Here is a 14087-nt window from a genome sequence, read left to right on the forward strand (position 1 = left end):
CCCTACAGACATTTGCATATTTCCTTGATACGATGATGCGTCGCAATTCAGACATCGTGTATGTGTGCGTAAATATGTATACTTACCCTTGCCTATTGCATATATACGTGTGTTAATTTAAAAACTGATTTTATTTTATTAGGAAACTTCTTAATTGGAGCATACTAGTTGATTTGATGGATAGAACGCGTGGTGAAGATAATTTTCGAGTAGAAGCACTGGAGGGAGTTTAAGATACTTAAGGCTTTAGGTAATTACCAATTTTATTTTCAGACATGAATTAGATAGCGTGATTGTAGTAGAATTAGTATTCGTGCAATCATTTCGTTTATTTGATTCCTTAGAGTATAATATTCATTGAACTACAAATGGGTTTTTACATATAATATAGACGATTGGCTAAAAAATTGCAAAACACGAGAAGATTAACAAAAACTTCTTTATTTATTTTATGTTAACATTTTTAATACTTTATCATCAAAAAAGTACTATTACCTATCTTTATACAAACATTACATGAATAACAGCAAAACGAATATATATACATAATGTAAATAACAAATTATAGTTTCTCATTTTGGTTCTAAGTAGCCGCGGAAAATTCTTACTAAGCTTCGTTATAAAATTGTGTTTAGGTATAATGTACAAAAAAATATGAAATTACGGATGTCCCTCAAATAAAATACACAATCGAAAACTTGATAAAATTTCCAGAATTCAAGATGTTAGATCTAGCATAAGTTGAAGTAAATTCAATTACCTAACTTTAAATTCACAACGCTTCCCATTTAGCAGTTACTAGTGATATCTGTATAGCAGCTTTTCTAACTTCAATGGACACGATTCCTTACATTTTATAATATAAGCGCTTTTCTGTTGCCCTACAGTAGTTGGTTAGTATTTGGATATAAAATATTTTTTTCTTGCTCCAAACTCTTGGTTCAAGAGTTCCCACGGATTCCTTGATGAATTGTACATTTTCAGTATACAAATGTTGCAACTCTTCTATTTCTATATCTTGTCTCGTATTTGTGTAACAAAATGAAGAGACAAATGGAATTTGACAAACTCTAATTGTCAAGTATATAAAAAATTAATTCAAGTACAGTATGTGTATCCTGGCTGCTTTGCGCTGCTTTATGCAAAACTTGAATCAATTCGTTGTCCAAACTGTTCATATAGATCGGTGCTAATTTCATGCCTTCGCTACCCGCTTCGTAACCCACCTAATATTATCACATAAGAATATTATAATGTAATTCCTTTTCAAATAGAATAATATATGCTGCTTAAAAAAAATTACACCATAGAAAATTGTTGGCAAAAATTGGCTAATTTTGACTGACGATAACTCTGCGAAAAGTCGTTGTAGGTTCATGATCTTTTTTTTAAATTAAAGCTTCACATCTTTACTTTAAAACACTATGTATAAATTTTAGGATTAATGCATCCCTAGCACAGTAACTCCCTAAAATTATAAGGCATGTTCGTCACATTGGAAACTGCAAAGTATGATGAAATGCACAGACTTGCTAGAATTTTTTTCGGAAATGACACTTGTAGGAGCATAAAGTTCCAACCTTCCCCTTTAATTTAAAAAAAAGATCAAGTCGTTGCGATTTTTTTTCGCCAAGTTACACTAGTTCAAACAAACCCTTGCATTTTTCCACCCTATCGGGTAGTACCAATATATGACATAAATGCAAGGGTTTCTTTGAACTGCTGTAACTTAGCGAAAAAAAATCGCAGCGACTCGATCTTTTTTTTAAATTAAAGGGAAAGGTTCGATCTTTATGCTCCTACAAGTGTCATTTCCGAAAAAAATTCTAGCAAGTATGTACATCTCGTCAAATTTGGCAATTTTCTATATGATAAACTGCAAAGTTTGACGGGATGCCCCGATTGGTTAGAATTTTTTTCGAGGATGCCATTTGCAGTGGCATAAAGTTCAAACCTTCCCCTTTAATTTAAAAAAAAGATCGAGTCGCTGCGATTTTTTTTCGCTAAGTTACAGCAGTTCAAAGAAACCCTTGCATTTATGTCATATATTGGTACTACCCGATAGGGTGGAAAAATGCAAGGGTTTGTTTGAACTAGTGTAACTTGGCGAAAAAAAATCGCAGCGACTTGATCTTTTTTTTAAATTAAAGGGGAAGGTTGGAACTTTATGCTTCTACAAGTGTCATTTCCGAAAAAAATTCTAGCAAGTCTGTGCATTTCATCATACTTTGCAGTTTCCAATGTGACGAACATGCCTTATAATTTTAGGGAGTTACTGTGCTAGGGATGCATTAATCCTAAAATTTATACATAGTGTTTTAAAGTAAAGATGTCAAGTTTTAATTTAAAAAAAAAATCATGAACCTGCGACGACTTTTCGTGGAGTTGTGGTCAGTCAAAGTTGACCAATTTTTGCCAACATTTTTCTATGTTGTAATTTTGTTGGATAGTGCAATATTTGATGTACTTACATTATCAGGATGAATGGTTGTCCTCACAGCAAGTTTTGTTAAGCCAGCAGTAGCTAAAAGATCCAATAACTTCACTAAAGCTGTACAAGTTGCTTTTGCTATGTTTCCAGATAATTTGTTTATGTCCACAGGATCGTGGACACCATTTGGATGATCATCAGACTTTAAATAAAAATCAAGAAAGGTGTATTAGTTTAGCATTATATTCTTTTGTAATAGTTGAAGAAAAAAATATAATCTTTTTCCCATCATTATTCACTGTACCTTAATAATAAATACTTCGGTCCAGCGAATGAATCTTCTTGTTCCCTTATAGTCAGTACCATTATGCACTCGAATTGATGGAACACCATCCATTTGTTGCCCATCAATAGGACTTTTAACACTGGAATTGAATAGTAAACTTCAGGAATAATTGTTAATAATTTCCATAATGAATTGTGAAAGTAATTGCCGAGGTGTTTACCCTAGATTGAACTGCACATCATTATCCACCCATTTTATATTTACTGTTTCATCTGGCTCAGGTGCTCCTTGTCGTCCACACCCGATTGAAAAGTCTTGCATATTTTTCAGGGCTGCTTTTAAGGCTTCCATTTTTTCTGGCATTATTTCAACCATCAATCCATCTTCAACAATACTGGACTTGGCTGAGAGACCCATTGATGACTTCAATGCACCATTAATCACAATAAAACTCGTTCCTGTAACTAAATTGGTACAACAAATTTTTTAGTATCTTTTGTCATAACAAATATTTAACTAATGTTTCGCAATTAAATACCTGTTCTAGGTTTATTGTTGATACTAATCGCCTGCGTTTGATAACTACTTTCATCACCGGTGTTCGTTTGTATACAGACTAAATGCGAATCAGCTAATATGCTGAAATTTGAAGCATACGCTAATACGTGATCGTTCGAATTGTTTAAACCTTTTATCACTTGATCGTATCGATTTTTCGGGAACATTACATCTGTCATTCTATTCCTTAGGTGAATGGTTAATCCTCTTACACCTGGCAATGTGTACCCAAAGTTTCTGAAATCTGCCAAAACCTTCATGACCGTGTGCCCTATCTCGAAGTATAATGCATCCCGAAATCGAACAGAAAACAGGGGGCAAGGATAGTAACGATATTCTGCGCCGAGTCGTAACACAAGACGTAATGGAAACACTTTAGCCCACGGTGTTTCCCACCTAAAATGGTCGAAAAGTGTGAATCACATGCGTGACTGAACATCAAGACAATCACTGAAACAAACCTGTGTATTAGAAGACCGAATAGGTAGGGAGCTGGAGGTAAAATAATTTTCTGTAAACACTGCAATGTTTGTCGTATGAAAAGGAATCCTGCATGCTCTCGAGAACCCAAGAGATTTCCTCCTTGATATAGTGAAAATCCCAACTCAGATATAGTGTTCCCTATATTGAAATAGTCATTAAATTATACTGTATATTGGTAAATACACGATACCAACAGTACCTTTAATGGCTTCCAAATATAATTGATTAATAAAGATGAGAAGATCCTTTGGTATTTGGGTTTCATCGGGTAAGGTTTCAACTAATAATACAACTTCATCTTGTCCAACACAGGCTAGTCCTTTTGATGTAATGTTCCAACACGTCTTATTTATGCAACAATTTACTATAAGCAATGCATAGAATTTGTTAAAAGTGTTCGTTTAATTTAGTACTTGGTTTTTTTTATTTATACTCACGATTCAATATTTTCACATAGGCGTAAAGATTCCGGTTAATCGCGAACATAACAGGTGATCTGCATTCACTTTTGAGTGTTTTGTACAGGAAACTCTCGTACATCACAGTGTGGTAAGTTACTTCTGTTTAAATAAAGTAAAACACATGGTAATAATGTGTTAATAATAGTATATGCATAGAATTCTCACCTCCGTATTCTATCGTTACAGTTGGTGGAAGGGCGTTAGCATCCTGCGGCACGTAACACTCGGTATTTGGATCCAGACGTGGTAAGTTCTGTCGTTTCACGGATGTACTCGGCACAGATGACCCAGGCGTCGGTATCCGCTTGTTTCCCGACTTCCGGTAAGATGGTTTCAAGTCCCACGACATGTCTAGCTCTGTCAGGTCACAGCCAGGCCTTATTCCTGTGTTTTTAGTTAGAGGTGCATAAAACCAAAACAAACAGGAAGGAGCAGGCTTGGTGACAGGGGTAAATAGTTTAGAGAGGCAGAAAATAAAAAATAAAATTGCATTGGGTAAGGGAATATAACTTCAACTCAAAACAAAACCAAAAATATGATGCACAGTGTGTTAGGTATAGATGAAAGTGTAGGATTACCACATTTAGAGATTTAATAGTAGGTAATATTAATGGCGAATAAATAGTTCTTTAAACGTTGTTACGTAATCATTCAATAAGTAAAAATTTTAAGATCTTTTAGAAGATATGTAAAAGAATAATAGTCCCAAATAGATACCAACTATATGAAGTGCGCGTTTGATAGTTAAGCAGAAATAAGCTTCGTAGTGAAATAAATTTCATGCTTAAACTCTGTTCATGTTCAACATATTAAGTTATAATACATAACATGAATCTTGTACCTACCATCACTGAACATAACAGATTTCGAAACTTCGGGTCGATTCTTTGTACCGCCTTCCCTTTTAAGAACTCCGACAGGTACCATGACTGTAGGTGGTGGCGGCAATCCACCAGCTAACTGTTGCAAGGGTGGTATAGTTGAACAGTACTCCATGGGATTATTTGGATTAGGCTGTCTCCCCTATAACCATTTGTCGAATACTCCTAACATTTACATCTATGTCTTCACACAGTAAACACAGATCACACGTAAAACAGTATTTTTATGTACTTGTATAACTTTTTAAGATAGTAGGATAATATAATGCATTAATTATATTCAAATGTACTAATGTTAAGTAAGTATATTTCAGGTTTCTTTAATGTGTCACACTCGTTTTATGAAAAAATTCCTTTACATTTTATGAGACCTTTTTAAAGAAAGAAGAAAAAAAAACATGAATACCATAAAGAATAATCAATAAAATTTAAGTAGAAAAATAGCATATAGAGTATTTGTATTATCTTCTGTGTTTACTGGATATTTACTGTCATTAAAATATAAAGCAGGCAAGTAATTTTTCACAAACAATGCTACAGTTAAAAAAAAACATGCCTTATATCTGAAGTATGTAAATGAATATCTGACAAAAAATAAGGTACAGCTATGGTATGTAGAAAAAACAATGCAAACATGTTAAACATGCTACTATGACTTTATCATAAACTGTAAGTAACAGAAATCATTTTTATCTCATAATTGCAATAAATTGTGAAGTTTCTATACTAAATCTGTTCTTCTACAAACTGACTTGAAACAATAAGGAAGAAGTATTCAACAAGTTGTTATAGGTGATTGTTAAACTTATACTAGTATTTAAATAACTTAAGAAACATATTTCCCTTACATTTAAAATGCACTAATGTTATTTGTAAGATAAAAATAGAAACAAAAATTAAGCCTAACAATTTCCTATTCAGTGCAAATATTTTTAATAGAAAAATCAGGATCAGATAAAAAAAAATTTCTAAATATTTACATTAAACAAAAATCTAAGAGACTTGTACTATCGTATATGTATGTAATTCAACAGAATGCAACAAACTACTTGCAGTTCATATTGAACATAGCAATATGAGATCATCAAATGTTAATCTTCATTAATGGAATTAAAAAAGAGAAAAACGGTGATTTTTTATAACAATTTTTTTGCTTTTAACATACCTGAGGCGAATTAATATCATTATTACTCATACATGTTGAGTAATTAGAAGACCACTGTCCCATAGCTTGTTCTGTTTCAACTAAAAAAAATTTTATTTTGTTATACATACAATGACTTTTTTAATGAGATGCAAAGCACTATTATTTATTACCTTTTGTTAATAGCTGATAACAAGAAACACAAACACGGGAATCAATATTCCCCTGATACTCTAATTTATATTTCATACTACAACATTTATTACATAACACTTTTCCACATGCTCGACAATGATGTCGTCGTTTGAGCACTGTAAATTTTACATCACACAGCATACAACTCTGTGCATAACTATCAGGGACCCAGAATGGCGGCTGTTTTCCCAGAACGGAATTTGATTCTGGCAAGGAATTATCTAACACATCTGGAGAAGATCCTTGATCTTCCTTCATACTATCAGCATCCAATTGTGGTTGACCCACTGATGTATCACTTATAGAACCAAGTGTCTGTTCATTAGTATTATTTGGCAAAACAATATCCAAAGTCTGAGGACGTATTGGTTTTTCAGATTCATCACTAGTGTCACTTATACTTGACCTTGTGGAAATATCCATAGATTTAGGCATTGTGTCATCACAATGTTTTCCTTTATCATTTACTATTTTTACTTCAGGTGTCATTGAGTTTTTGTCTTCAGTAGAATTATCTGCACTACTTTGCATATTTAATTCATAGACTTGATTGTTTTGTACAGAATTTTCCTTCTGTTCTTCGAACTGTGTTTCAGTAGTTTTATTGCTACTTAATGATCCCTGAACAATATTTGAATGATACGTACAATGTTCTTGAGTATCATTAATGCTTTTTGTGTTAGACATACATTCACTCTCTGAAGACAAATGAATCTTCATATCTTCATGCTTTACTGTATCATCTTCATTTGTATGCAGTAGCTTAAATTCTTTACTATTTGTGTCATCTAAAATATCACTATATTTGTTTTCTTTCCTCTGATCATCATTATGTTGGTGGCTTTGTTTCTCTAATGATTCTTTTGATATTTCTTTATCTACAGTTTCACTTTTGTGATCAATCAGAGAAGCATTCACCACGTTATCATCTAGTTCCTTTTGTGTTGGTTTAGGCAACTCTATAACTGTATATTGATCTTTCTGATCTTGTGATGTACTTTGGACTACATTTCCTGATATAGTTTCATCTGACTTATACATTGAAACATTTTCGTACTTCTTACTCTCCTCGTTTAATTTCTCTTCTGCCTCTAATTCAGTCAAATATTTAGTCAACTCATCTTCAGATAAATCATTAATATTACTAAATCCAAGAGGTTTGAACTTTGGAGTTACATTGTTCTCATATTCATCAGTGAAGCCAGTGTTTTTGGTATCTAATTGCTTGTTACTTTCTTCTAACTGTGTTAGAGATTCATCTCCACAATAATTCTGTGTGCAAACACACTCATCTTTTGAATCACTTCTCTGGTCTGTGACTTTACTACTTTCATGTACATGATCCAAACTGTATTCATGTGGATTCTCACTTACAATTTCAACATCAGTATTTAATTCACTATCTGCTTGAATTATACTCACATTTTTAGAAAGCTCAGTTTCATTTTCTGTTTCTTTAGAACTTGTTGCAAGAATATTCTTTGTAGTATCCTCTTCTATACTAATTTTACATGCAACAGGCAATTCTAGTGACACAGGTACTGGAATTTCTTGATGACCAGGATTGAAAGCTTCTTTACGTCCATTAATCACATCAGTTTGCTGAAATGCTATGCTTTTATCAGTATCTTTAACAGAACTTTGAGTTAACTGAGATGCTTCACTCTCATGAAGAATGGTTTTGTGCTCTGTGCTAGACTGTACGTCTTCCTCATCTAATACTGAATGAATACAATCTGAACTTCCAGGTGGAGCATTTATGTATTCATTTAAACTACTGAAAACATTGCTGACACTAGGTTTCAGATTAAACTGATTCAATTTCTTGTCATATCTGTTGTCAATTTTTGGACTGCTACTACCATTCTGTTGTTTCTGCATTAATTTCTGTGATATATCATTGTATACTGTTAGAGGTACCTGTTCTGTATCATAAGATGGAACAGGCTGTTTTTGTGTCAATTTATCATCACATGCACTTTCTTGTGTATAAAAATGATTCACACTATCCGTATTATCTATTGTTTCATCTTTACTATAGTTAACACTGTCACTTATATTCTTTTCCCCAACACATTTGCTCTTTGAAATGGTTTGCTGTGAATCTTTATGCCTTTCCAAAGGAGATATAATATCAAACTCTTTGTTGGCTTTCCTAGGGTCTATCAAAAGGTAATTATAATTTTTTAAAGCTGATGGTTCCAAGTTACACTTGATAGTAGACGATGATGCATTGTTTGTAGGAGGATTTACAGATGCTATTTGCTCTGCACAATCTGCAAAATGCATGAAATATGTTAATCACCTACTCTGATGATTGAAAACTTACGATAATTACAGAAGAGTTTTCCTCAGAAAAACCACTGGACCTAATTTTTTTCGGTAATGTAATAAAATCACTGAACATGCGTAATAACACGCTGAACACATGTAATAAAATCGCTGAACAACTTATCTATTTTTTAAATAAAATCTTACCTTCGTTAAATTCGAAATCGTCGAGAACCTTGTCCAAATCCACGGCAAACTTTTCCATTGCGTCGTTAGTATTAGTCACACTGATCGTGTGGTCATTTAATAAGCTTTCCTATCCTACCTCCGATATTAAGACACGGGATCCCATCAACGACGACTGAGACGTAAATTTTGGAATTTCTCGCTGACTATTCCTGTTGAGAACGTTCTGAGACACGAAACGTCAGACAATAACCGTTGCTCGCGTCCAGTCGCGTCAGCACCTCAACATTTTCATATTTCGATATGCTTCTCACGAGGAGCAAATCGTTCGGTTACGAATCACTTTGCATCGAAGTATCCTCAGTTAATACGTGCGCCTTTGCGAATCGGTCCTTTCCGATTATCCATGACGAGTAGTCGTAACATCGGTAAACGAGACTTCCTGAACCACGTTCGGCAGCGTGAAACGTGAAGCTCAGAAGAATAACCATGAATTCCCGATCATCACGTGGAATAATTGACAGCGAAATACGTCCTCGTTACATAGTCCTACGCTACTCGTCCATAGAACTGTCATTCTATACGAGCGCAGGGATGAATAATCTATCGATGAATCGAAACTACTCTGAGATTCTCGATCGATCGATCACTTTAAGTATCTAAAAATTTCTTACGCGAAAATGCAGCAGACGAGTGAAAAAACAAGAAAATGAATATGTAAAAATTCTAATGACCATAATCGCGAATGTAACTTCTAGGATCAAACGCAATTTATTATGTATCGTTACGTAGTAGTTTACCGATTGAAAGTCACTATAGGATTGATGATTTCGTATAATGACAAGGGATTAAATGTTTTTTCTACCGTAGTAAATATATGTAGATTGAGCTTACAATTCCTTACAATATTGTTTATTTTCGATTGATTGAAGGAATTTATGAGAATTGTGGCGTATAATTTCGCTATGGAATTACGCATCTTAGAGTTGTCTGCCATGATCGATTGCATCATGGAGGCGAATGAAAGCTCGATGCACGTGTAATGTCAGTCGGTTGATGTATATGCGTGTTTGAATTTGAGAAGCGATATATTCTTTTTCTATTGATACAAAAAGATACATGTGTTACTGTTTAAATATCTTTATATTCAATAAATGTAACAAATATGTTAACGACAAAAGTTTTCTTCAGAAAAACTAAAGGTGGAAATGTATTTAAGGTACTGTAGACAGATCCAAAGTATCCTTTTTTGGATTTACGTTTATAATGTCTAAAACTTGTTTATTTTGTTAGACTGTTAGAGAACACTATCTTCGAGATGATATTCACTGTGGTTCCAAAGCTTGCACTCAGTGCAAGCATAGGAACCGAAATGTTATTCTAGACAGTGAAGATATAAGTGCCACAAGCTCCAAATTGTTGCATCCTTATTATTTGTTGCTGGATACTAACATTGTTTTAGATCAAGTATGTATAACTTTCATTAAGTTTTGTGATCATTAGTTGTTACAAAAGAATTGTATGATTGCAGATTGATATTTTAGAAGAGGATATTATTGCCAATGTTATAATTTTGCAAACAGTGTTGGAAGAAGTGAAACATAGGAGTTCCAATGTGTACAAAAAGTTGAAGGATATAATTAGCAACACACATAGAAGATTTTATGTGTTTGTTAATGAACATCATAAGTATGTCAGAAATATTATAGCCTGCTTTATCAAATATAATTTACAGTCTTTTATAAATTATTTTTTATTATTTTGATAAGGGATACCTATATTGCACGAAATCCAGGGGAAAGTGCAAATGATAGAAATGATAGAGCAATTCGAGTTGCAACAAAATGGTACAATGAGCATTTAGGTTCTGACATTAAGACTATACTATTAACAGATGATGTAAAAAATAGAGAACTAGCAGAGAAAGAAGGAATACTTGCTATGACAAGTAAGATCCATTTTTTTGTATTTTTTATTCATAGATGAGTTGTGATCGTTATTTCAGATTGTACTGATATTTTTTAGTGGAGGACTACATCTTGTCATTAGAAAATTCAGGCTTTTTAGTTGACAAATTGTGCAAACGGAGTTATGATACAGAGATGGGTGGTCAAGAATTTTTCCCATGTCATCTTACACCGCATCAACTACACGAAGGGATAAAAAACAGAAAACTTTTACAAGGAACATTTCAACCATCAAGAGAAAACTTTCTTGAGGGATATGTTAACGTCGACGGGATGGAAAAATCCGTAAGCGCTTATTTACTTCCTACATTATTTTTGACTCAATATGTATGCAATTATTACATATATTTGGATGCAGATTCTTATTCAAGGTCGGAGCAACCTTAATAGAGCAGTTGATGGTGACACAGTTGCAGTAGAACTTCTAGCAGAGGACCAGTGGTCATCTCCAAGTGACATTATTTTGCAAGATGAAGAAGAAGCAGACGTGGACGATGTTTTAGAAACGGAAAAAGTATTAGAAAAATTTGTCTCTTCGAACAAAATGCAAAAGACGCCAACTGGCAACGTCGTTGGTATAATTAGAAGAAACTGGAGGCAATATTGTGGAATACTACAGCCTAGCAACATTGAAGGGGTAAACATTCACAAAGTTGCAATTGCTAGTTTGTGTATACTACATTTATAACTCTCATTTTATAACCTTATCTTTTTTTTTAACTAGAATGTGAGGCACTTGTTTGTCCCTGCTGAACGAAAAATCCCTAAAATTAGAATTGAAACCAGGCAATATCAAGTGTTGAGTAAACAGAGAATCATCGTTGCTATCGACTCATGGCCACGTACCTCGAGATACCCTCTCGGTCATTTTGTGAGGGCGTTAGGTGAAGTAGGAGACAAAGCCACTGAAAACGAAGTAATACTTTTAGAACATGACGTTCCACACAGCCGATTTTCGGACGCTGTCCTCAGTTCGCTACCGAAAATGCCATGGGTGATCACAGAGGCAGTATGTATAGCTGATTATGGGAGAAATAATAGGCTATAGATTTGAATCAAATAAATAATTCAATTTTTCTTAGGACATAGCCCAAAGAGAGGATCTCAGGCATATAGATATATGTTCAGTTGATCCACCAGGATGTACCGATATCGATGATGCACTTCATTGTAGAGATTTGCCAAATGGTAATCTAGAAGTAGGTGTACATATTGCGGATGTAACGCATTTCATTAGACCGGGAACAGCATTGGATAAAGAGGCTGCTTTACGAGCTACGACTGTGTACTTAGTTGATACAAGGATTCACATGATTCCAGGTACAGATTGTTTATTTATCAATACATATACGTTTGCTTTTGTTTGCTATATATATTCCTTATGTAATAAAATATATAAATGTCTGTAGAGTTGCTCAGTACAAACCTCTGTTCTTTACGAGGAAATGAGGAAAGACTAGCGTTTTCCTGTATATGGGAAATGGATAAGAATGCAAATATAATTAAGACAAGATTCTGTAAATCTGTGATTTGTTCCCGAGCAGCTTTAACTTATGATCAAGCTCAATTAAAAATCGATGATGCGCTTCAACAAGATTCGATTGCAAATTCGTTAAGAAATCTTAACAATTTGGCAAAAAAATTAAAGAAAAGACGTTTAGAAAATGGGTATGTATACTATTTTTTATTGAAGCACTATATCTTTTTTCATCTAACACAGAATTTTTTTACAGTGCGTTAGTGTTAGCGTCTCCTGAAATTCGCTTCGAAGTTGATTCTGAAACGCACGATCCCATTGACGTAGAAACAAAAAAATTAAAAGAAACTAATTCTATGGTCGAAGAATTCATGTTACTAGCAAACATTTCGGTTGCCGAGAAGATTGTGGAAGAGTTTCCAGAGTGCGCAGTACTCAGAAGACATCCGGAACCACCACCTACTAATTTCGACCCTCTCATAAAAGCTGGAAAGCATCAAGGTTTCGACATAAACGCTAATAGTGGTAAAGAATTAGCAGATTCCTTGGATAGGTGCCACAAAGAAGATAATCCTTACTTCAACACTATGCTAAGAATCTTAGCTACACGTTGTATGATGCAAGCTGTGTATTTTATTAGTGGAATGCATCAACGAAGTGAATACTTCCACTATGGTTTAGCATGTCCTATTTATACTCATTTTACATCTCCTATTCGAAGGTAAGAACCTAATTTTTCTTAGCATTTAGCATACTGTACAGGTACTTAATTCCAATCTTAGCAATAATTTGTCTGCTATGTAGGTATGCAGACATCATGGTACATCGTTTACTAGCAGTTTGTATAGGAGCAGATGCAACTTACCCTGAACTATTGGATAAAAAGAAAAATCATCAGCTTTGTCATAATCTAAATTATCGAAACAGGATGGCACAGTATGCTGGTCGAGCATCAGTTGCGTTTAACGTACATGTACGTATTTATTATACTCCAAAATTATGATTTCTATACTTTTAAATTTACTAATACTGTTATATATTGTTTCTTCAGTTATTCTTTAGGGAAAAAGTTCAAGATGAAGAAGGGTACATACTTTTTGTACGAAAGAATGCGTTGCAAGTGTTAATTCCGAAATATGGTTTAGAAGGAACTCTATATTTAAACAACAATAAAAAGTCATCGGCAACATTTACGTACAATGCTGAAGATCACACTCAAACTTGTAATGGTGTCGTATTTCGTTCCTTCGATCCTGTTTTAGTGCAAATAAGATTAGATAGGTCTAATGTACAGCACGAAAAATTAGTATTCAAACTTGTTAAACCATACGTAAGTAGTCCTTCATGCTAAGTTCTTTGTTATAAATAATTTGTATATATATATATATATATATATATATATATATATATATATATATATATATATAATCTGTTCTATATGTTTGTAACATTGTGTTTATACAGATCCCAGATTTCAGTGTAGAAACCGCAGCAACTGCGCAGTCTTCAAGTATTGTGCAAACCAAAAATACAACAGAGGTGTCCAAACGAAAAATAGACGTAGAAAAAACGATAGATGACAGTGCTAAAAGTGGAGGAAATAAGAAAAAGAAAAAGAAGAGAAAGCACTAGCTCTATTGCATATTTCTTTCTGCAAAGCTCTATTTCTGATTATATTTTGTACAGTGTGATTTTTAAACATGTAAAGGAAGGTTTAATTAATACAAAACACGAGAATATTTGTATT

General features: G+C 33.7%; 2 protein-coding genes across 5 annotated transcripts; one reads left to right on the forward strand and one right to left on the reverse strand.

The window, feature by feature from the left end:
- Window positions 1-924: 924 nt before the first annotated feature.
- Window positions 925-9646, reverse strand: Sara (Smad anchor for receptor activation). 4 transcript variants are annotated; one of them, XM_076387168.1, is made up of 13 exons: window positions 8918-9646; window positions 6418-8715; window positions 6266-6345; window positions 5065-5242; window positions 4385-4603; window positions 4196-4318; window positions 3958-4122; window positions 3737-3896; window positions 3256-3671; window positions 2938-3181; window positions 2736-2856; window positions 2472-2633; window positions 925-1226 (listed from the first exon to the last, which is right to left on the reverse strand). In XM_076387168.1, the coding sequence occupies exons 1-13, from the start codon at window positions 8973-8975 to the stop codon at window positions 1071-1073; spliced, it is 4380 nt and encodes a 1459-aa protein (XP_076243283.1). In that variant the 5' UTR covers window positions 8976-9646; the 3' UTR covers window positions 925-1070. The 4 variants fall into 4 exon arrangements, with proteins under 4 accessions (XP_076243283.1, XP_076243285.1, XP_076243284.1 ...); XM_076387170.1 differs by having other exon boundaries at window positions 5065-5179; window positions 8918-9645; XM_076387169.1 differs by having other exon boundaries at window positions 4385-4576; window positions 8918-9645.
- Window positions 9647-9934: 288 nt separating this feature from the next.
- Window positions 9935-14085, forward strand: Dis3 (exosome complex exonuclease RRP44-like protein Dis3). Its single transcript, XM_076388231.1, has 13 exons — window positions 9935-10115; window positions 10190-10363; window positions 10428-10585; window positions 10666-10844; window positions 10922-11148; window positions 11222-11500; window positions 11588-11872; window positions 11946-12183; window positions 12273-12531; window positions 12597-13061; window positions 13145-13313; window positions 13392-13670; window positions 13805-14085. The coding sequence occupies exons 1-13, from the start codon at window positions 10062-10064 to the stop codon at window positions 13970-13972; spliced, it is 2934 nt and encodes a 977-aa protein (XP_076244346.1). The 5' UTR covers window positions 9935-10061; the 3' UTR covers window positions 13973-14085.
- The last annotated feature ends 2 nt before the right edge of the window (window positions 14086-14087 follow it).

This window comes from Calliopsis andreniformis, chromosome 10 (assembly GCF_051401765.1).
Source record: "Calliopsis andreniformis isolate RMS-2024a chromosome 10, iyCalAndr_principal, whole genome shotgun sequence".
Lineage (NCBI taxonomy): Eukaryota > Metazoa > Arthropoda > Insecta > Hymenoptera > Andrenidae > Calliopsis > Calliopsis andreniformis.